The following is a 21,622-nucleotide window of genomic DNA, read 5'->3' as shown; positions in this document are numbered from 1 at the left end:
ATGTTGACTTCACAAAGGCTTTCAATGATCACTCCCAATTTGCAGTCATCAGCAAACTTTGTCAGCCACAGTCCTTTAATTTTAGCCTGTACTTTAGAGAAGTAGATTCTGAACAGTAGGGGTCCCAGAACCGATCCCTATGGAACACCATTGATTACAGGTCTGCTGTAGGAGGTGGAGGCCCTATTTTGACCATATGAGTTCTATGGGTTCCTATTAGATTGTCAAAACTCCGTTTACACGAATACGAAATCAACATGTATTGCACGAAATACGTAATCATCGAATGTGCAAAACCGTGAAATTCAAAATGTTGAAGTGTTTTGGTTGGTCCGTCTGCGGTATAGCTCTGTAAGGTAAATGTGCAATAGTTACAGACCTTAGGGTTAGGGTGCAGGTTAAGGTAAGTACATAGATAGGTAATGTGTGCAAGATTTAGTGTAGTGTTATAAGTAGGGTTTTGTTAAATGTGTTTATGTGTATTATTTATTTTGTTTGGGTATGTCACCATAGGGGAAGTGTGCGGTAGTTACGGACCTTAGGGTTAGGGAGGGATTAAGGATAGTGCATAGATATATAATATAGTTGTGTATGTGGGGTTTAGTGTAGGGTTAGAAGTTGAGTTTTGGTGCTTTACTTTAGGGTTAGGAGTAGGGTTTGGTTAGTGTATGTATGTGGTTTATTTATTTTGTTTGGGTAGGTAGTATGTAGTGGGTGGTGGGGTTAGCCGACTATGAACGTTCGATATTTTAAATTTTGTCATTTAGTAAATTCGGTATTTTCACAGTTCGAGTAATACATGTTGCTGTTTTGGTATTCGATGTAATGGATTTTCATTGATTTAATATAGACCCGAGTTCTATCAGTGAGCCAGTTTGCAACCCACCTGACAATGTATGGGTTGATACTCAGCTGGATGAGTTTATCAATAATGCCTGAATGGGGAATTGTGTCAAAGGCCTTTGCTAAGTTTAGGTAGGCCGTATGCACAGATATGCCCTAGTCTAGGGCTTTGGTGCCAGTCTTGAAGAAGTCCACCAAGTTTAACAGGCATGGTCTCCCCTTGACAAAGCCAAACTGGGTGGGGTCAAGCATTTGAAGGTTTCCTATATCTTTCTTAATAAGTTCCATGATGATTTATTCCATGGGTTTATAGTCCCCTGGGTCTGTAGATGCACCCCCCCCTTGTGCAAAGGGATGATGGTAGCTGTTTTCCATTCCACTGGGATGAAGCCAGTGCTTAGGCTGTGATTGAAAAATGTGCCCACTGGTGATGCTAATTCCTGTTTTAACCCATATAGAACACAGCCCAGGATGTTGTCTGGTCCCATAGAGGCTCTGTTTTTGGCCTTGGAGAGGGCATTTAAGACCTGGTTCTCAGAAATACTAGGTGGGGGACATGTGTTAGGGATGATTTGGGGTACATGTGGCCAGGGACTGAAGTTTTCACTGAACCTGTCAGCCAGCAGGTTTGCTATATTCAGAGGTTTTGTATATGTAGCACCATTAACTACAAGTTCAGCACAAATCTGGGCCTTACCTTTCAGGTTACGGATGTAACTAAAGAACACCTTCTGGTTATCCTTAGTTAGGGAAGCTAACTTGGATTCATAGTTAGCTTTGGAGAACTTCACTAGGAGTCTTATTTGCTTGGTTAAGTTGAGGAGGGAGTGTTTCCAGTTTTCAGACCATTCCTTCCTACTTTTAGACAGCAGTTTCTTTCTCCTACTGTATAGCCTGTTGATGGCAGTTGTCCACAGGCAGATTTGTTTTTCATAGAAGATCTTGCTTTGCTTCTATCAGGTACAGCAGAGTCAATACAATTGTACAGGTGTTCGTATAAAGCATTGGTGTATATGTCAGCATAGGTGTCTGTTCCATCAGTGTGGGAGGGGCTGTGAAGCTATTTATGCTGTCATGTAACAGGTTGTAATTGGCCTTGGAGAACTTGTTTTAGTCTAGTTGTTGCTAAGGAGGGAGGCCTTGTGTTATAGTTACTTCTAGTGAGACTGATTCATGGTCAGATCTTTCCAGGGATGGCCACACACTGGGGTTGCTACAACGGTCCCCCATGTTAGTGAGCACCAGATCTAGGATGTTTGAGCCCTTTGTGGGTGTGTCAACCAGCTGGTCCAGGTTATCAGAGTTAACAAAATCCAGGAACCTTTGGGCAAGTGAGTTAGAACACACATCATTTATCTAGTCAATGGATGGATAATTAAAGTCACCCAAAACTAGGGTGTTTGGTTGTATCTTGATTGACTCAGGTAGATGCAAGTAGTCTGAGTGGATGTCTTGATTCATGGAGGGGGTCCTATAGCTGGCAATGACCTAAGGGTCTTACCTACAGTCAATTGTATCTGAAGTAATTCAAGGGAATCCTGCTGTCCCTGGGGGACTCTGCTAGTGTCTGGCCTTTTGGTGGAGATGGCTTCACCAATTTTGACCTCCTGGGTCCTATCAGTGAGCCACTTGGCTATCCAGCAGGTGATAAAAGGGTTTATACCTAAATTATTGAGCTTGTCTGTAATGCCTGATTAGGGCATTGTATAGAACACCTTGGCCAGAATGAGGTAAACTGTGTGCACAGTCTTACCTTAATCCAATGCTTTGGTGACCCTCTCAAAAAAGTCCACCAGATTAAATAGGCATGACCTTCCTTTAACAAAGCTGAACTCTGTTGGGTCCAGCATTTGCAGGTTACTTGTGCCCTCATTTATCATGTCCATAATGTTTTTTTCCATGGCCTTGCATATGAGGCTGGTAAGACTTGTGAGCGTGTAGTTAGCCTAATCATTGGTTGGACCTCCTTTGTGCAGAAGAATGACTGTAACCATCTTCCATTCCTTGAGCACAAAACCCGACTGAAGGCTTCAGTTGAAAAGTGATTTAAGTGGACCAGAGAAGTCATGTTTCATGGTATTTATTAAACATTTAAGTGATTTAAGTGGACCAGAGAAGTCATGTTTCATGGTATTTATTAAACATTCTGGGATGTTATCAGGGTCCATCGATGCAGTGTGTTTGGTCTTGGAAAGTGCATTGCTGACCTGTTCCCTAGTAATGGTTGGGGGGATTGTGTTATGTGCTATTTCCTTTGCACTATCAGGAGGAGTCGGGAGAGAAATTTGAGCTGAACCTGTCAGACAAATGGCAACGACCTCTGGTTCAGTATGGGTGATTCCATTTACAATAAGTTCTGTGCATTGCTGTAGATTTCCTCTGACATTGCAAACATAGCTATAGAAAACTTTTGTGGTTGTCCCTTGCCAGAGAAATTATTGTTAATTCAAATTTAGTTCCCCACATTAGGGGGGTGTGGGGGGCACAGCCCCCCACATAAGGAGAGTCTGGAGTTCACTGAATCCTCCTCATTGCCTACCACAACTCCTGCTAATTATATATACCAACTCTGAGATCACACTACAGTGGGGAAAGGGCAGATTTCCTTATCACTTTGTTAACATTAAGCATGTAGTTCAAGCCATTTCCTGTATTGTTGCCAACTATGACCATTCCAGAGGTGTTACCATTCCATATGATCATATTCATTGAATGTCACATTCGCTGATATGTGTCCGTTGAATGGCCGTTCGGTGAATGTGCCATTTGATCGCTAAACATGGACCCAAGTTTGTTACATTTCAATAATTAGAGCATTTCCAGACAATGTCTTTTTGGTGGGGAGAGCTAAATATTAAGCCAGTTAACATACTCTCTCATAGAATTCATAGCTCCAGTAAAACAGATATCCTGGAGTGGAGAACCAGTTGATTGAGATGATTGAGATGAAGTGTCTTTACAGGTTCATAGGTAAGTACTAGGCTAGCTGGCCTTGTGGGCCATTTTAAGCCTAGTCAGTTTTCCTTTTTGTGCTCTAAATAACCTATCCCATTAGGTTAGAGAATGGCCTTACCCAGCCGATAGTTTTGAGGTGACCTATGTATGGGATAAAATATTCAGGCTCTGCCTCTGTCCGTTAGTAGTACAGGAATCAGTCCTAGGGTAAACTTTCTGTTTTCCATCCATTGATCCAAGTTGCACTTGAATATGGATAGGGCTGAGCTTTGTTTTATGTGGATGTTATATGTCTTTTTCAGAGCAGCGGTATCCTCTGTGAGATATACCTGCACCTTCAAACCATTCTGCTGATGTTGCAGGAGAGGTTTATTTCCATAGACAAAGTATTTCAGATGCTGTTTGATTTGTTGTTATGCAGTAAATCCATCAGTAATGAGTCGAAGGTAGCCTTGTATGCGAGACCTAGGTCACGTCTTAGCAGTCTGTAAGGTAACGAGTATAGTGTCACGGCACTGAGTCCATTCATATAGGACATGTTGTTTAGGCCTTGTATCTTTTTAGTAAGGTATCTCTGAGGACATTCCATTTGTTGCATGTTTCTGGACAGATACATGCTAAAGGGAGTATTATATTTAATGACTGGCCTAATGAGGGCTGAGTAAAGGGACAGTGACATTCCCTAGATCTAGACACAATCATAAACTGTGCAATATAGAAGGACTTTCTTACAGTAATGGACACATGCTGGTCAAAAGTTAGGTCATTGTCCACATAAGTTCCAAATCCAAGCAACTGGGTCAACTCTTATGGGTGTATTGTTAAAGTGGTAGTTCCCTGGGATAGATGACTTCCCAAAGGATACAGTAATGCATTTTTGGTATTCAGTTTCAGCCCACGATTTTGGCACCAATTATTTATTTGGTATAAACATTCCTGCAGGATGGCTAAGACATTTTGGAGTTCAGTGACTGCTCCTAGCTTGCAGTTATCTACAAACTTAGTCAGCAAGAGGCCTTTGGTATTGGCTTTTACTTCAGAAAAGTTGATACCAGACAGAAGTCCCAGCACAGAACTATGGGGACTCCACTGATGACTGGTCTTTTTCTCGAGGTAACTTCCCCTGTTTTGATTTCCTGTGTCCTATCTGTAAGCCAGTTGGCAATCCAGCAGGTGACATAAGAGTTTATTCATAGTTTACTTAGATTTCCTGCTATGCCTGAGTGGAGAATTGTGTAAAAAGCTTTGGCCACATCAAGGTATATAGTGTGTACCATTTTGACTTCATCCTTTGCTTTATTGACGTTTTCAAAAAAATATGCCAGGCTGAATAAGCATGACCCACCCTTGACAAATACAAACTGAAGAAGGTCCAGTGTTTGGAGGTTCCTTATGTCCTGATTGATTATTTACATGAAAAGTCTTTCTATGGCTTTGCATATGAGGCTGGTCAGACTTATGAGTCTGTAATTGCCTGGGTCTGTGAAAGGTCTTCCCTTATTTAGCGGAATGAATGCAGCTGTTCTCCATTTACATGTACAAAACATGTATGGAGGCTGAGATTCAGAAGTGTTGTTAGGGGTGTGGCTCATTCATGCTTCAGGCTATTTAAGATGCATCGATGGATATTGACCTAGCGTATGTGTTTATGGCCAGAGTGTATATGATGACAGGAGAATCCTTGAGGTGAATAAAAACATTCCTCAATCTCAGAGAGAAAGTGCAGTTTCCTATTTATTTTCTTTTGACTCCTTGAATCTTCAAAGGAATCAGCAAAGATGTATTTATTACAATTTGTTATCCAGGTAGGTGGGCTGGTCAGTTGACACATTTCAGTCATGACCCAGGCTCAAGATTAGCATCAGTAAAATAAACATGAAAACAGTTAATCAAGTAATCAAGTCAATATGATCATTCCCAGATAAAATATTCTTATATATATAGAACATAACACAGAAAGTAAATACCACACTATATACACATAATTGGTTACATTATTTATAAGGTTCACACATTCTGAGAACATAAATATGGGCATGTGATAATCTTCGTAGATAACTGAAGCCTGTACAAGCCTGTCCTTTTTGCCACTCCAAAGTTCATGAAAGTATATCCCTTGCTAAAAGTTTATGGTCAAATGAAGTTCTAAAATAAAGAGGAGAGAGAGAAATCAACTTAGATGTGATGATAGTCTTCTCTAGTATTTTCAGAGGTATGAAAAACTTCTTATAGTGCCTCCTAGGGTGGTTACAGGACTCTTGCTATCACCAGTTCTGTCTCCTGTATAGGCTAGAGAACCAATATGAAATAAAGTTAAAAAAGTGGATTTGGCCGTTTGATATTGGATGCTCTTCCTCAGTGTTGCTCAGTTCTCAAACTGAGTCAAAACAATTCCTCAGAGTTGGGCGTCTTACTTTCTTCGATTTCTTGTATTCATTGCAGATAAGCATGACATTACACTGCAGTACTTACTGCCATGAATAAAAGAACTTGAATATACTAAGGAAACCAACTCAATGATTCTTTTCGACTCAGTTGCAGTATTTTCAGAGGGCTAGCCCCTTCACTGTGGAGTGTATTCTGGATCACTTGGTTGTCACCTTCTTTGTTATGCTGGCTATGTCAGAGGTAGGTCATAACAAAGGTGCCTGCACGTTTATGATAGTAATGCCAGAGGATTCTCCTTTGGCAGCTCTGTGGCTGGCATTAAGTCACTATTTAGTTGATTGTTGATCACAAGAGTCTGAGGGCATAGATTTCTTCTTTGAACACTTTTAGCTCTCTTTTGAATAATTTCCTTCAGTTTCTCCATTGATGTTGGGTGTATTAGTTTGAAGAAATACATTTTCCTGAACTTTTTATTCATTTTAAGCCCCTTTTTTAAAGTTATGTATGATTTAACATGCTAAGTAACCTTAACTTGGTAGTTTGCAGCATTGAGGTCAGGACTGAAACATAACAAGCAGTGTACCTGGCATACTTTTTGTACTGTTTGCATACAACAGGTATGCTCATTTACTAAGTGTGAAACTGTAACTACATTTTTGACACTTTCTTGAAGATGTATTTGGCTGTAGTGAAATGATGACAAAACTGTGAAAAAAAATCGTAGAAACAACTAGAGCACAAGCCACTATACTGCAGAAATTTCTCTGGCTAGACCAACTAAGGAATTACACTCAGGAATGATGAGAATTGAAGAGAAAAAAAAATAACATGAGATGTATGTGGGAACCTAATGCTATCTACATCATACTTGTGCTGATTTATTGAAGGGGTGACTACTTCTAGTTTGAAAAATCTGACTTGAAAATGGATACAGAAGGTATGTATGTAAGCCCAATGGTAAGCAGGGAAAAGGGACAAAAAGCTGCCAAAAACATGTTATGATTTTCTTTTACATCATTACATCATTCCTTGTACATGATTCTAGGGTTACCATAAAAAAAAAAAAAAAAGAAGGTCTTTATTTGGACCTTTTTCTTTTTTTGCTCCCCTCTTAAGTTCTTAAGTTGAACAGCAAAAAAAAAAAAAAAAAAAAAAAGGTCTGTGTTTGGGGACTTTTGATTGGCCCGTATGCCAGTATACAAGCCAATCAAAACCTCACACAGCAGACCCTCTTCTGTTCAATGTGGAACATCAAGCTGTTCCACATTGAAAAGAGCTCCGCTTCTTTTTGATTGGCTCGTATACTGGTATATGAGCCAATCAAAAAAATAAATAAAAACAAAGTGGAGGAAAGACTCCGAAATAGGGATGTATGTTTTTTCAACATTCTGTGATTTGTCCGGGTTTTAAAACCCAGGCAAATCGCAGAATTTTCAAAAACTGCCCGGACAGGAGCTGAAAAAAGAGGACGTGTCCGGGGAGACCCGGACGTATGGTAACCATTCAGATTTCTTCAGTAACTAGCAACAGTGACAGTGGGAGAAATTTCTTCAGGGCCATTATCAAAGTAACATCCATTCCATTACTACATGAACAGAGATATAGTAATGGAAGCTTGTATGATACAGAACTCAGGATGGAATGAACTCAAAAAAGCAAAGACATGGCAGGAAAAATCAAACCAAATTTCTTGCCAGGGTAAGTAGGGCAGCAGATGAGGAGGAGGGTAACTGTGGTTTAATAAGACATCAGCATAATGTCTGGCACAGGATAACTGCTCCCAGTCAGAAGTACGTAACCTGATTTTGGGAATCCTGACTCCTCAAACAGTATGGCTCAAGTAACAAACAGTGCATTTTGAAACTTTCTGTTACATCCTTTAAGGTTTTCTACATGGGACCTTGACTCCAATATCACCACTATTATATATGCTAACTCCAAGATGGCTATACCTCAGATCAAGGAAACTGTGACCACCATTTCAGACTTACTATGTATTTTCCCTGATTCACCCTTTAATTTCTGATATTCTAAGGATTAGAAATACAGTCCTAAGAGTATGGATTTGAACCATCCTATACTTGTCCTGTAATAATATAGTCAGTTATGCTGCTGCACTGTTTTGCAATTCGAATCATGAATATTTCCATAAGGGCAGCATCTCATTAATAGGAAATTTGCATGACTATGTATCGCTCAGCTGAACATTTTTTACTGATCATTTGATGGCCGTATGGACCTACAATGTAGCACAAATTCTGCCAGACATCATACATAGTAATTGAGGCACATACACAAAGACAAAACCACAGACACTCATACAGATACCAGTAAACAGTTGCATACTCAATCACACACATATACACATGAGCTCGCTAGAGTGAGTACAACAATACACATACATAATAAACACATGCAAACAACTGACATCCTGAACCTGCCTTGGATGCTGTCAGACAGGGAATGCTAAGTGAATCAGAACCATATTGTAGATTGTGGCTATGCTGTCCCTAGGTATCCAGTGCAATAACTTAGATCCCAGACATGCACACAAGCATACCACTCCCAGACATTCTGATGTGCACACACAATTACACAGTGACAGAGAAACTCATTCATGCACACAGGCACATATAAACATCCTGTGCATGGACACACTGCAGCCATGATTTTCCCTTTTATCCAAGCCACCCATGCACAGATAGACATATGCATGCACTCACATATACATACACAGACACTCACACGCATTCCCACTCACAAACACACTGACAAACAGCCTGTCAATCCCATGTTCTCCATTCAATGCTCCTATCTGAGTTGGCAGTCTGCACAAGGTAAAACTGTTCTACTTCCCCTTTGTAGTCTTCCCCACTGAAATGCATAGCTGTAGACCACAGCCTAGAAGCATAAATGTACTCATTTTCTATACCGCTCTTTAGGGCAACATGCAGAGTGTGGAGTGTAGGTGTTCCTTACTGTACAAGTATCCTAAATGAAAAGAGCATTTGGCAGTTTATGGACCTTATAGCAGAGGTTATGCCCCCAACTACAGGATTTAAATCTGAAACTGAAACTCATGCTTACCAACAGCACAGACAATATTAGTACAACAAATCAGACAAGTTGTTCTGCATGGCTTTGCATCTAAGCAGCTAGTCAAAGGATCCCAGCCCTTGTTTCACTGATATTTTTTTTTAAGTGATAGAATTGTCCTCTTATAAATACTCTGTATATATCTAGATGTATAAATATGTTTGATAAATGGTGTTGCAGCAGTTTTTACTACTAAATTAAAATGAACATCAGGTATCCAAGGACTCGTTAGTCAGGTCTGACCATAAGCTAATCACCCTTAACATCCACATCCCACCCCCACCCCCCAGTAAAGAAACCACCATAAAAAACTTCTCTAAAGCCAACGTCATGCTACTCAAGTCAGAAGTGACAAACTTCATGACACCCATGCAGACGGGAACTGAAAGTTCAACTGCTGAATCCTACACTACGGCACTGTACGAGCACATCCACTCATGCATGAATCGTGCCATCCCAAATAGAACCAAAATGCTCTCATCCAAAAAAAGGAAGCCAATCTGGTGGTCCCCTGCCATAAACAAACTTTACAACAAAAGGAAGAAACTTTTGCAGAAAAGAGGAAAATCCCAGGATGCAAAAAACTCCCTTACCAGTCTCAGTAAGAAACTGAGATGCCTCATAAAATCCTCCAAAGTTAGTTACGAAAATAAAATTGCCAAAGATTCCAAAGACAACCACAAAGCATTCTATAATTATGTCAAGAATCTAAATGGCAATGCTCAGATCTGCTCTGAGCTAAAACAGAATGGCATTAAATATACTGATCCGAAGGATATTGCCAATATCCTGGCAGATCGATTCAGTGCCAACTTCACCCCACTCTCACCCCCTAAATGGCCCATCTCAATACCGGAAGATTGCCAAATTCCAGTAATAACGGCCACACAGGTACAAAACGCACTCTCTAAAGCCAAGAATACAGCATCCATGGGACCAGATGACATCCCAGGCTGTGTACTACATGAACTACAATATGAACTGGCACCTCACCTAAGTGTCATGTTTAATCATAGCCTCATCTCAGGTTTCGTGCCCACTGAGTGGCGCAGAGCTGTAGTTATCCCAATCCACAAGGGGGAATCCACCTTGGATCCCGGAAACTACCGTCCCATCAGTCTGACAAGCCTTATCTGCAAGGCCATGGAGCATATTATCATGGAACTTATAAACAAAGACATTGGCAACCTTCAAACACTGGACCCCACCCAGTTTGGGTTTGTGAAGGGCCGATCTTGTCTCCTGAACCTGATTGACTTCTTTGAATCAGTCTCCAGAGCCATGGACAAGGGTAAGGTGGTCCACACAGCCTATCTAGACCTTGCCAAGGCCTTTGACACCATCCCCCACTCTGGAATCATAGATAAACTTACTAAGTTGGGCATTAATCCCTATGTCACCCAATGGGTTGCTAAATGGCTTACTGATAGAACCCACACTGTAAAAGTAGCTGACTCCAAATCCAGCTCCAGACAAGTGACAAGTAGAGTACCTCAGGGTTCAGTCCTGGGGCCGTTCTTGTTTGGCATCTACTTCTCTGAAGTACAGGTCAACACTAAGGGACTCTGGCTAACAAAGTTTGCAGATGACTGCAAACTGGGAGCCATTATTGAATCCCCAAATGATGTGGATACTCTACAAAAGGGCCTTACAGAAACAGATGCTTGGTGCCAGAGCTATGGGCTCAAGCTCAATGCCAAGAAATGTATTGTTATCCCCTTTGGGAAAAAACATGCATCCATGAATTACCATATAGGTGGCAGTACACTAAACACAGAAAGTGTGATAAGAGACTTAGGGACACAGGTGGACAGTGGTCTCACCTTCGATAACCACATCGCCACAACAGTCAGGAAATCCTTCTATGTGGCACACCTCATCACGAAGGGCTTTTCATCCAGAAAAAAGGAGGTCATTGTCCCACTGTACTCATCCCTCATTAGACCCATTATAGAATACAATGCCCCATTTGGTATGTACCTCTCAAGACATCTGCAACAACTGGAAAGGCCTCAGAAAACCTCACTAAAAGAATCACAGGCCTAAAGCAGATGCCCTATGCTGACCGCCTTAAAAAACTCCAGCTATACTCTGTCGCATATCGTCTACTCAGAGGCAATCTCTGCTTAACATACAAGGCCATGTCAAACCCAGAGCTGTTGGACATGCTACACTTAAAGAAATCCCAATCCCTCAGAGCTACACACTCCAGGGATCTAAACCTTGTCATCACAATAAACAAAACATGTTGGAGGGATAGGTTCCTGACCCAGAGACTCCCCAGACTCTGGAATAGATTGCCCATACATGTCAAGCAGAGTGCCTCTTTGGACCTCTTCAAGAGGAACCTTGATGATTGGATGGGAGAAAGGAAATTCACCCCAGGGATCACGTCAGTCGCCCTGCTAGACAGGGGTCCAGGAAAGTAAATAATGTGGGAAGAAATATTCAGGGAATTGTTATGGCTAGGCTTGTATAGGCCCTAGGGCTGATAGCCTAGTACTAACCTATGAACCTATATGAAACTTAGTATGTGAGCTAAGGAGAAAATAAACCATGGACCTGTGAGTTAAGCATGATTTAATGCTTTCCTAACTGAATGGAAGCCATCCACAGACAGAAGATGGGCCATCTGGTTATCTAACACACACACACACACATATATATATATATATATATATATATATATGTGTGTGTGTGTGTGTGTGTGTGTGTGTGTGTAGATCTCTACTAAATCTCGAAATTCCACAATCCCGAGACTCTGAATTCTGAGGACCAGAATCTTGAGATTGCAGAATTTCAAAGATAAAAAAGCAAAAAAAACACAAGACTGTGTAACGTATATGCAGGGGGGCAAGCCCCCCTACACACATCAAGTGGGGGGCTGTGCCCCCCACACCCCCGCAACTTAAATATACCAACTCTGAGATTGCACTACAGCGGAGTGATCAGCAAAGTTTCTGTTCTGCTCTGCACGGCACTATTTTGCCGTTCACTCCACTGTAGTGCGATCTCGGAGTTGGTATATTTAAGTTGCAGGGGGTGTGGGGGTGCAGGTGGGCATTTTTTTTTGTGTTCGAGATTCCGCAATCTCGAGATTCTGGTACTCGGGATTCAGAGTCAAGGGCTTGTGGAATTTTGAGATTTAGTAGTGATTCCAATATATGTGTATGTGTGTGTGCGCGTGTGTGTTTGTGTGTGTGTGTGTGTGTGTGTGTGTGTGTGTGTGTGTGTGTGTGTGTGTGTGTGTGTGTGCATGCATGTAAGCACACACACACACACACAGATGAAAAGAGGGTGTTTTAGAGAGTCTGAAGTAGACAGACAGTCATTATCTTAGAAATTAATTTTTTTCCTATGTTACAATTGATAATTCAATAAAGGTGTTTGGAAAAAAAATAAATTAATTGTCAACAGACACTTCTTGAGATATATCAGGAGCTATTTGGACTTACCCCTTCTTGTGTTAAGGAGAGACAGATTGGGGTATCCTACTTTTGTAACAAATATTTTAAAAAATGGTCAGCATTGTAAGTACTATGCTTTTACTAACCAAACCTTGAGAGAAGGTTAGTATCAGAAATGTTAAACCCATGTTTATTGAACAAAAAGCCACTGAGCTTTAAAACAAGCCTGTGTACAGCCTGCACTTTTTGTGAACACTTGCTGAAATAGTCTGTGAATATATTTTTATTTTACTCTTTATTTTGGCAAGAAAGCACTGTTTTTACTTGTGTGCTATAAACAAACCTTATATGACTCTTAGTCACCCAGTCTTCCATCCTACTTTTGACCCAGTCTTTAGTGATCCCAGGTCCATTTATAAATGCTGGGACTGTCAGTAGTGCAGATACACACACACTGTGCCAGGGAAGTGATTGAAAACTTAAGTCTGTACCTTTAACAAAACTAGTTTCCCTTTATAGAACATTGTCTAGAAAACAGACTGTCTGACAAAAATAACTTCTTTAAACAGAGTATTTGTTATACTGTAAAACATCCACATTAATTTAGAATGTCTAAGTCTAACACTAACTTGACCATCCTCTAGACCATCCTCCATACCACATCAGCCCATTCATTCCCACTGAGATAAGATCCAGCCCATTCATACAGACCCAGCGTAACCTCATAGGTCCATTCATTCTTCACAGAGGTTAGAGTTCACTGTGGAAGCAAGCCATCATTCTCCCTAACATCCCTTCCAGTCCCATAACTGTGTCTTCTGCTGAAGTCTGCTTGGTGAAGTGCGCACACCTGATACCAGACTATGTAGGCCCAGTAGCCAAGCCCTACAAGGAGACTAACTGTAGCTCCTTTTTCCCAAGTGGATGTACCGGCAGTCACCACACGCTTCTCACCCTCTTCCAGCCAGTTTCTCTAGAGACCGGCCCACTAATTGAACCCTAGTCCTTCTGGCCAAAGTCAGGGCTTTATCCCTCTTTGCCAGTAAAGCTACCCCGTGAGCAGCATTTTTAACAACAAAAGTTGCTTTAACAATAAACATAGTACCTTATTTACCAGTGGAGTGGCTGGATATCCAAGGATTTGCTATTTCCTGGCATTTCATACTATAACACAACCAGCACATGGCCTTCAAATTCCATAAAGTATGCATGTTTTCTAAATATCTCCTTTTCTATTCCTTTTCATGTTAATGTTGTAAAACAGTTCTGGGACGTTATTAATCACAGCACATTAAAGTGCCAATAATGTATACGTATACATATATATATATATATATATATATATATATATATATATATATATATATATAAATCAGACCTTGTAATGGCCTTTAATTGAGGTTTGCAAACAGAGAAATTACTATCACAGTGAAACAGTGAATAATGTTTGTGCTGCATTGCTTATGGTTGCATAAATATCTTATTTTTAATGTTACAGATGTGAAGACTTGCTCAGTGTCCTCACCAAAGTCAACAAAGAAGTAGCAGAAACATTTCCTCTACACCTTCGAAAGAAACAAATGCCAGAGATGAGATCCTGTCTACGGAAGAAACTGATTTTTTAACTTTTTTGTTATTGGCTTAAGGGCATCAGTGTTTTTTCATACTCATGATCATATTTTTATCTGTTTTAGTTAGTTCTCATGTTGTAAATAAGTTTAGTCATAGTAAGTAATCGCCATAGGAATGAATGTGGTGTTAATTCTTTGTATCCCTTGAGAATGGATTTTGAACTGTTAAGGGTCTGGGGTTTAACATTTTTCTATGAAATGATGGAATACTTAAATAAAGAAACTGATTCTTCTAACATTTAATATATGGCTGGTTACCGATCATCACCACAGCTTTGACCATGAAGCATATCTCTGTTTTTTTGTGACACTACATATGGCAGTAGGAGATGGACTGTAAGTATTACAGATGTTTAGCTGCAGGTGTATTCAGTACATAAAACAAGCAGTGTAGTGTGCTGTAGAAATGCAATGGTACAAAGGAGTACAGTTATATAAACAAGCAGTGCAGTGTGCTGTAGAAATGCAATGGTACAAAGGAGTACAGTTATATAAACAAGCAGTGCAGTGTGCTGTAGAAATGCAGTGGTACAAAGGAGTACAGTTATATAAACAAGCAGTGCAGTGTGCTGTAGAAATGCAGTGGTACAAATGAGTACAGTTATATAAACAAGCAGTGCAGTGCAGTGTGCTGTAGAAATGCACTGGTACAATGGAGTACAGTTATATAAACAAGCAGTGCAGTGTGCTGTAGAAATGCAGTGGTACAAAGGAGTACAGTTATATAAACAAGCAGCGCAGTGTGCTGTAGAAATGCAGTGGTACAAAGAAGTACAGTTATATAAACAAGCAGTGCAGAGTACTGTAGAAATACAATGGTACAAAGGAGTACAGTTATATAAACAAGCAGTGCAGTGTGCTGTAGAAATACAATGGTACAAAGGATCTAATCCCTAACCTGGTTAAGAATAGCAATATATCAACTGATTCTTCAAAAGCAGAAAACTGAAAGGTGCTTTTACAGATGGACGAATTTACTAAAAGTCAAAGGAAATGCTTTATTTTGCTACAAATAAAAAAAAAAACATTTCCTTTCTTCCAAATTACTGTGACCTCAGAAAAGGCATAATTAAGTTGCAAGACTGTGAAGGTTCAGACGCTATGAAGGTGAATGTACTCTATCCAAAAACAACATTTCCCTTTTTTTTTTTTAATTTATCCTTTAATGACCAGGTTAGTCCAACTGAGCTAGCGGCCTCTATTCAGGGAAGATGCCAGGTGGCATTTATACTACTAAGGGAAATTTGGCCAGGTCATCAGAGAACTTCTTCTACTTTATTTGACCAACTCAAGCAGATGGCGCCTTGGCTTAACCTCTCATATGAAAGATGACACATGGAATGTAGCACCTCTCTCATGCTACACTACAGTATCAACAATCCATCTACCTCGTATATGACTAGAACCCACAGCCTTCTGCACCGGTTGTGAGTTTGCTACCTGTTGTGCCACTAACACTGAAACACTTGTGGAGATTTTGATTACTCTGTTGCCAGGAAAAGTGACTTTTTGTTTGCTGTTTCAACACAGTTTCAGCTGACGTACTACTATTTTATATTATGCCCTATAACCAAGATAAGTTCTTTTTATACCATATTTTAGCTTCAGCAGAATATCTGAACATATCTGTTGCATGTTTTTTGGCTACAGCCTAACAACATCTGTTCACTAGTCCTGCATTATTTATATGGTAAGGGTCTATGACATTATTCCTCCAGTTCAACCAATTATATTCTCTGCATATTTATTTAAAAACTGTTGCTTCAAAGTAAAATTTATTTATACTGTCTTGAAGAAGACAGAGAGTAACATTAAATATGTGACCAACTTATCTGCAAGGTGTCAGATCATGCAATATTTAGCAACAGACCACTGTTCACTGAATAACTTCATTAAATGCTGAAAGCATTGACAAAAATTATTCTTCACTGGCTAAGACTACATAATCTTAGTTAAGATAGAATGAAAATGGATTTTCTTGAAACTGCAAAAGTTTACTAAATATTCCAAAGCCTTTGACACCATAGAAGAGCTTTTTTGCTCATGTCCAAATCAATTCCCTATACAACCTTTTGGTTAAATCACCTGATTCCAATCATTTGTTCCATAACTGGCTTCTTTGTCAGAGCAAATCTGGTAATCTTACTAAATAACATAAGTGTCCTATTACCCTCTCCCACCATTGTTGCAGGATCTTTTGACATGCCTGTTACTACAACAACTATTACTCTTTTTATTGGCAAGCATAATGTAGTCATTCAATTACAATTTCTACCCATCCAATTACAGTTTTGGACATCTTCCAGATTTTACCACACAATAAGCATTTACCCTTAGTGCAGCAAACCGCAGGCTAAAAACACAATACCTTCTTATGGAAGAATGAGTTATAGAGTTCTCAAGGGCATATGATATATTCATTAGCATATCACTCTGCTGTATAATTAACATTTCTGTTTGTATTCCCTAATTTAAGGAAACCATCTGCAATTACTCATTTACCTAAACAAAACAAGGCCAGCACAACTAACACTGATTCAGATTAATCATTCCTCTAGATCATTCTCAAGTAGCCTAGAAAAGCATTTTGAAGGGTATGGTGTCCCTTTTGACCATAATAGAGCTTCATACCTGGCAACCTCACCATTGCCTTACTCTTGTTAACTAATATCACATATGTGGTCATCAGTAAAATTCTACTTAAGGTGTAGTCATACAGACCTTAATAAAAGTTGTGACTCTAGTTTATGCTCAAAAGGCTGTGTTCACACACTAAAACTTACACAAGCTCTTAATAAACTTTTGGACTTACTTTGAAGGGCTGTGTGTATAGACATTAACAAACCTTTCATTTTTACCAAACCTGTGCAAATAGACCTTACTTAAGCTCTTGTCTCTGATTTTCCCTTCAAAGGGCTGTCCATAGAGAGCTTAATAAAGCTTTCAGCTGCTTTTATGTACAGGGCGTGGTGTTTACACTTTACTAAAACTTTCAGCTCTTGCATACAGAAACTGTTTTCTTACACCTTATTAAAGTCTACACCTCTTTTTTATTCTTAGAAAAGCTGTGTTTGTAGACCTTACCAAACCTTTCTACTCCAGAGACTACTGTAAAATTGGAGAGGCATATTACCTGCCCTAACCCTTTGCAGTGATTTCCAAGCTACCTCACTGAAAAATTAAGAAAGCAAAATCTGAGACAACTCCATCATGTTATTTAAGGCAAGTGATATGCATAGACATAACACATAGTAAGTTCTTTTTAACATTTTTTAAAACTATTATTTACTGCTGCTCAATCATTTATAATATTTTATGGATAGACAACATGGCAAGCTGGTTTACGGACAGTCTAGTTAAAATAATTAATTGCTCCCTCTCCAAGAGGCTATGACTGAAGGTGTTGGCTTATTATACAAAACTGCTGGAATACAGCCAAAATGAATTAACATTTTTTGTCATTATTTGGATTAACTATTACATTTTCCAGTTCTAGGGCTGCTAGAAAAAAACAGAGATTTCCTGTTTCCCATTGACTCATGCTGCCTTATATGACTGGTATTTCAGGCAGCCAGACAAGCACAAATTAAAGAAAACATGACTCAGAAGACCAAGATGCAAGTGCAGGGGGAAAGTTATCTTTTTATTAAATATAGTTTAGGGTGATGTGCAGAGCTGTAGCAACTACAGAGGGATTAAATTGATCAGTCACAGCATGAAGTTATGGGAAAGAGTAGTGGAAGCTAGGTCAAGAAGGGATGTGATGATTAGTGATCAGCAGTATGGTTTCATGCCGTGAAAGAGCACTACAGATGCGATGTTTGCTCTGAGAGTGTTGATGGAGAAGTACAGAGAAAGTCAGAAGGAGCTGCATTGTGTTTTTGTAGACTTATAGAAAGCATATGACAGGGTACTTAGAGAGGAGTTGTGGTATTGTATGAGGAAGTCGGGAGTGTCAGAGATGTATGTAAGCGTGGTACAGGATATGTACGAGGGTAGTGTGACAGTGGTGAGGTCTGCGGTGGGAGTGTCGGATGCATTTAAGGTGGAGGTGGGATTACATCAATGATCAGCTCTGAGCCCTTTCTTATTTGCAATGGTGATGGACAGGTTGACAGACGAGATCAGACAGGAGTCCCCATGGACTATGATGTTTGCAGATGACATTGTGATCTGTAGTGAGAGTAGGGAACAGGTGGGGGAGACTGGAGAGGTGGAGATATGCTCTAGAGAGAAGAGTCAGCAGGACTAAGAGAGAATATATGTGTGTGAATGAGAGGGAGGATAGAGGATTGGTGAGGATGCAGGGAGTAGAGGTGGTGAAGGTGGATAAGTTTAAATACTTGGGGTCAGTAGTTCAGAGTAATGGTGAGTGTGGACGAGAGGTGAAGAAGAGAGTATGAGGGTGGACAGGATTAGGAATAAGTATATTAGAGGGTCAGCCCAGGTTGGAAGGTTTGGAGACAAAGCCAGACAGGCAAGATTACGTTGGTTTGGACATGTGCTGAGGAGGGATGCTGAGTATATTGGGAAAAAGATGCTAAGGATGAAGCTACCAGGTAAGAGGAAAAGAGAAAGGCCTAAGATAAGGTTTATGGATGTGGTGAGAGAGGACATGCAGGTGGTTGGTGTGGCAGAGCAAGATGCAGAGGACAGGAAGCAATGGAAACAGATGATCTGCTGTGGTCAACGTAACTGGAACAGCGAAAAAAGATGATGACAGTTTGTAATTAAATAATACTCTGTTAGTCTGCTATTGTGCTATCTCCCCTACATAGTTGACTGAATTTCTGGTTTTCTGTTTTATTTCTCTGGTTGTATAGAACCGCTGCCAGCTACCTTGTAAGACAAATGTATTTTGTCTTATACAGCTAATAATTTTTTATGGATGTGTGATGGTGGTGGTGGGGGGGACAACTGCAAGCGTACTGCAGCTATTATTTATTTATTAATTAATTTATTTGTTCATTTTTTTTATCACAAATTGGCATCTCTGATATAAGCAGTCAATAAAGTTGTTGCATTTAAATGTGCATAAGTTGTAAAGGGTTGCACTTTATTTGATAGTAAAGAACTGAGAATACATTGCTGTGACCATCTATTAATCATTCATTTTGACCACAGTCAGAGATCCGAAGAGTACATAGTCAATAAATTAGTTGTAACGTGTGATACAGAGGCAGTCTGTGAAAACCTCTGCTGTATTTTGATCACAGTTACATAATTAGTTATGTGACCTGGTAGGTTTTATTTTATTTAATTATTTATTTTAATTTGAATTTGCTAACTGGGTACAACACTGATCCCATTTGAAATATTTAAGTCTCTGCCCTGGGTAAACACAATAGATACATGATATTATATGTAGAGTGAATGACAAAATGCAATATATACGTATATTATATATAAACATCATACCTGGCTTGAGGGTATAAAGGGAATATATAAATGACATTACATGCAGAGTAACTGACAAAACACAATATGTACAGAGTGGAAATCAAAGCTGGCATTGTGATATAATCCCAATCAAAACTAGAGTCAGAGCAAAGTATGTAGAGGGAAGAAGGGTATGAAGAGGTTACGTGACATGACCAAAGAGCTAGCAATTACAGTTCCCTAGAGTCTTGAAATGTGCTTTTATTTCTAATTGGCAAATGGGGTAGGAAGAGTGATTTTTAAGTAAAGAGAAGAGATATTTCGACTGTTTGGACTAAGGAATGAGAAAGCATAGTCTATGCAGTGAAGCCTAATCTGAAGAGTTTGGAGGGGAGGACACGAGTGGTTAAGATTTCTAAAGCTGTATGTTGGTGCATTTCTGAATGGTCTTGAGGCTAGTGGGGGGCTGTAATTCTTGATATGTTTAAATAATTGAGAGGCAAGTAGAAAGTCAGCACATTGTTTCACAGGTAGCCATGTAGCTTTTTTTAATGTTTTTTTTGTTTGGGGGGGGGGGTGATAAATCTACAAATGGAATTTGAGATGAACTGAATGGTGGATACATTTCTTTTAGAGGTGGCAGCAATTAAAGGGAGACAATATTCTAGGTGAGCCAATAAGATAACTTAATCTATGGGTTAATGTTTATGTGAGTGAAAATAAAAAATGCATTACTCTGACTGTATTTTTTCTTTTATCATAATCAGACTTCTGAGGTGTATACACTTAAGAGGTGGTCATACCTACCTTATTATGTCTGAAATGAGCTCACTTTCTAAAAATGACTCAGATGTGTTCTGAAGAGGAGCATTACTGTTGGGAGATTACTAAGCATGTACAGTAGAGTATGACTAGGTTTGTTAACTCATTTGGCCCCTCAGCAAAACAGTAGGGCTCTGGTATATCCCCCGCCATCCACCTTAGGTAGCCCTATAGCTCTCATATGGCAATCCTTGATGTATCCTTTTTCCAGGTTGGCCCAAGCCTGTTCCAAAGTCTGACTTATTGCATGATTCATAAGGGCTGGGAGAAGCTAAAGAATAGAATCTGTCAGGGAGATGGAAACCATTATGTTGCAGCAGCTGGTCAGCATTCCTAACCAAGGAAGAGTGATGTGTGGCGTGTCAATAAGACCAATGTTTGCATCCACTCACCAGATGAAGGATGTTATGTCACTCCCCTTAGTGGTTGCTGGCCTGCCAAACTCCTGGTTTGCACACCAGATGGCACTCAGGCTGTCATCTGTATATCCAACATCCCACCAGCTAGAAGAGTTGAACACTATGCACTTCATCTTATCCTCCCCACTGCAGAGCTCAGGTCACACTAGTACCCAAAAGTCTCTCTGTAGTTATCTGACCTTAGGAAAAGATGCATTATGGTTTGGAAAACTTGTCCCAGTCAGCACCAAAGGCTCATTAGAAGCACCTCACCTTGCTGAAGACATATCAGGAAAATGAGACTAGACGAAATGGGCTGTTACCGCAATTGATCTGTCCCTGAACAACAAATCAATCCAATAAGTCTTGACTTAAACATTCATAAAACTAAGGCTATAGACCATTTGCCAACTAATTGAATGTAACTTAAGAATCTAAACCTACAGAAATACTGGCCCTACAGAAGAACCTGAACTATTATCCTATCTAATACCTTGGGTATTAGACTGACCCTTCACAGAGTTGCTCTGAAATTGTATGCAGAGCTGTTCACAAAGCTGAAGAGCTTTTTAAAACTTATCACAGGACATGTATTCTCATTAAATCACTGCTTGCATTTGGACAATGCTTATTCTTCATTTCAACAGCACACTGTATCACTTAAGTATAGCAACTCTCTAAAGGGTTACAGGTCAACATTAGC

The 21,622-nt window shown here is 39.8% G+C and overlaps 1 protein-coding gene across 3 annotated transcripts in view; it reads left to right on the top strand.

Annotated features, from left to right (window-relative positions):
- LOC122807195 (caspase-8-like) overlaps positions 1–14,556 on the top strand; it is a 215,838-nt gene extending 201,282 nt beyond the window's left edge. For 2 of the 3 annotated variants that reach the window (XM_044078246.1, XM_044078245.1), the window contains one exon: positions 14,188–14,556. In XM_044078246.1, coding sequence (XP_043934181.1) covers positions 14,188–14,314 — 127 coding nt within the window. In that variant the 3' untranslated portion in view covers positions 14,315–14,556. The remainder of the gene's footprint in view (positions 1–14,187) is intronic. The other variant, XM_044078247.1, reaches the window with a different exon arrangement.
- The last annotated feature ends 7,066 nt before the right edge of the window (positions 14,557–21,622 follow it).

The sequence above is a fragment of the Protopterus annectens genome, chromosome 7.part0 (assembly GCF_019279795.1).
Source record: "Protopterus annectens isolate FY-2018-M chromosome 7.part0, PAN1.0, whole genome shotgun sequence".
NCBI lineage: Eukaryota > Metazoa > Chordata > Ceratodontiformes > Protopteridae > Protopterus > Protopterus annectens.
Note: the sequence above shows the minus strand (reverse complement) of the source record. Positions and strands in the feature narration are given on the sequence as shown.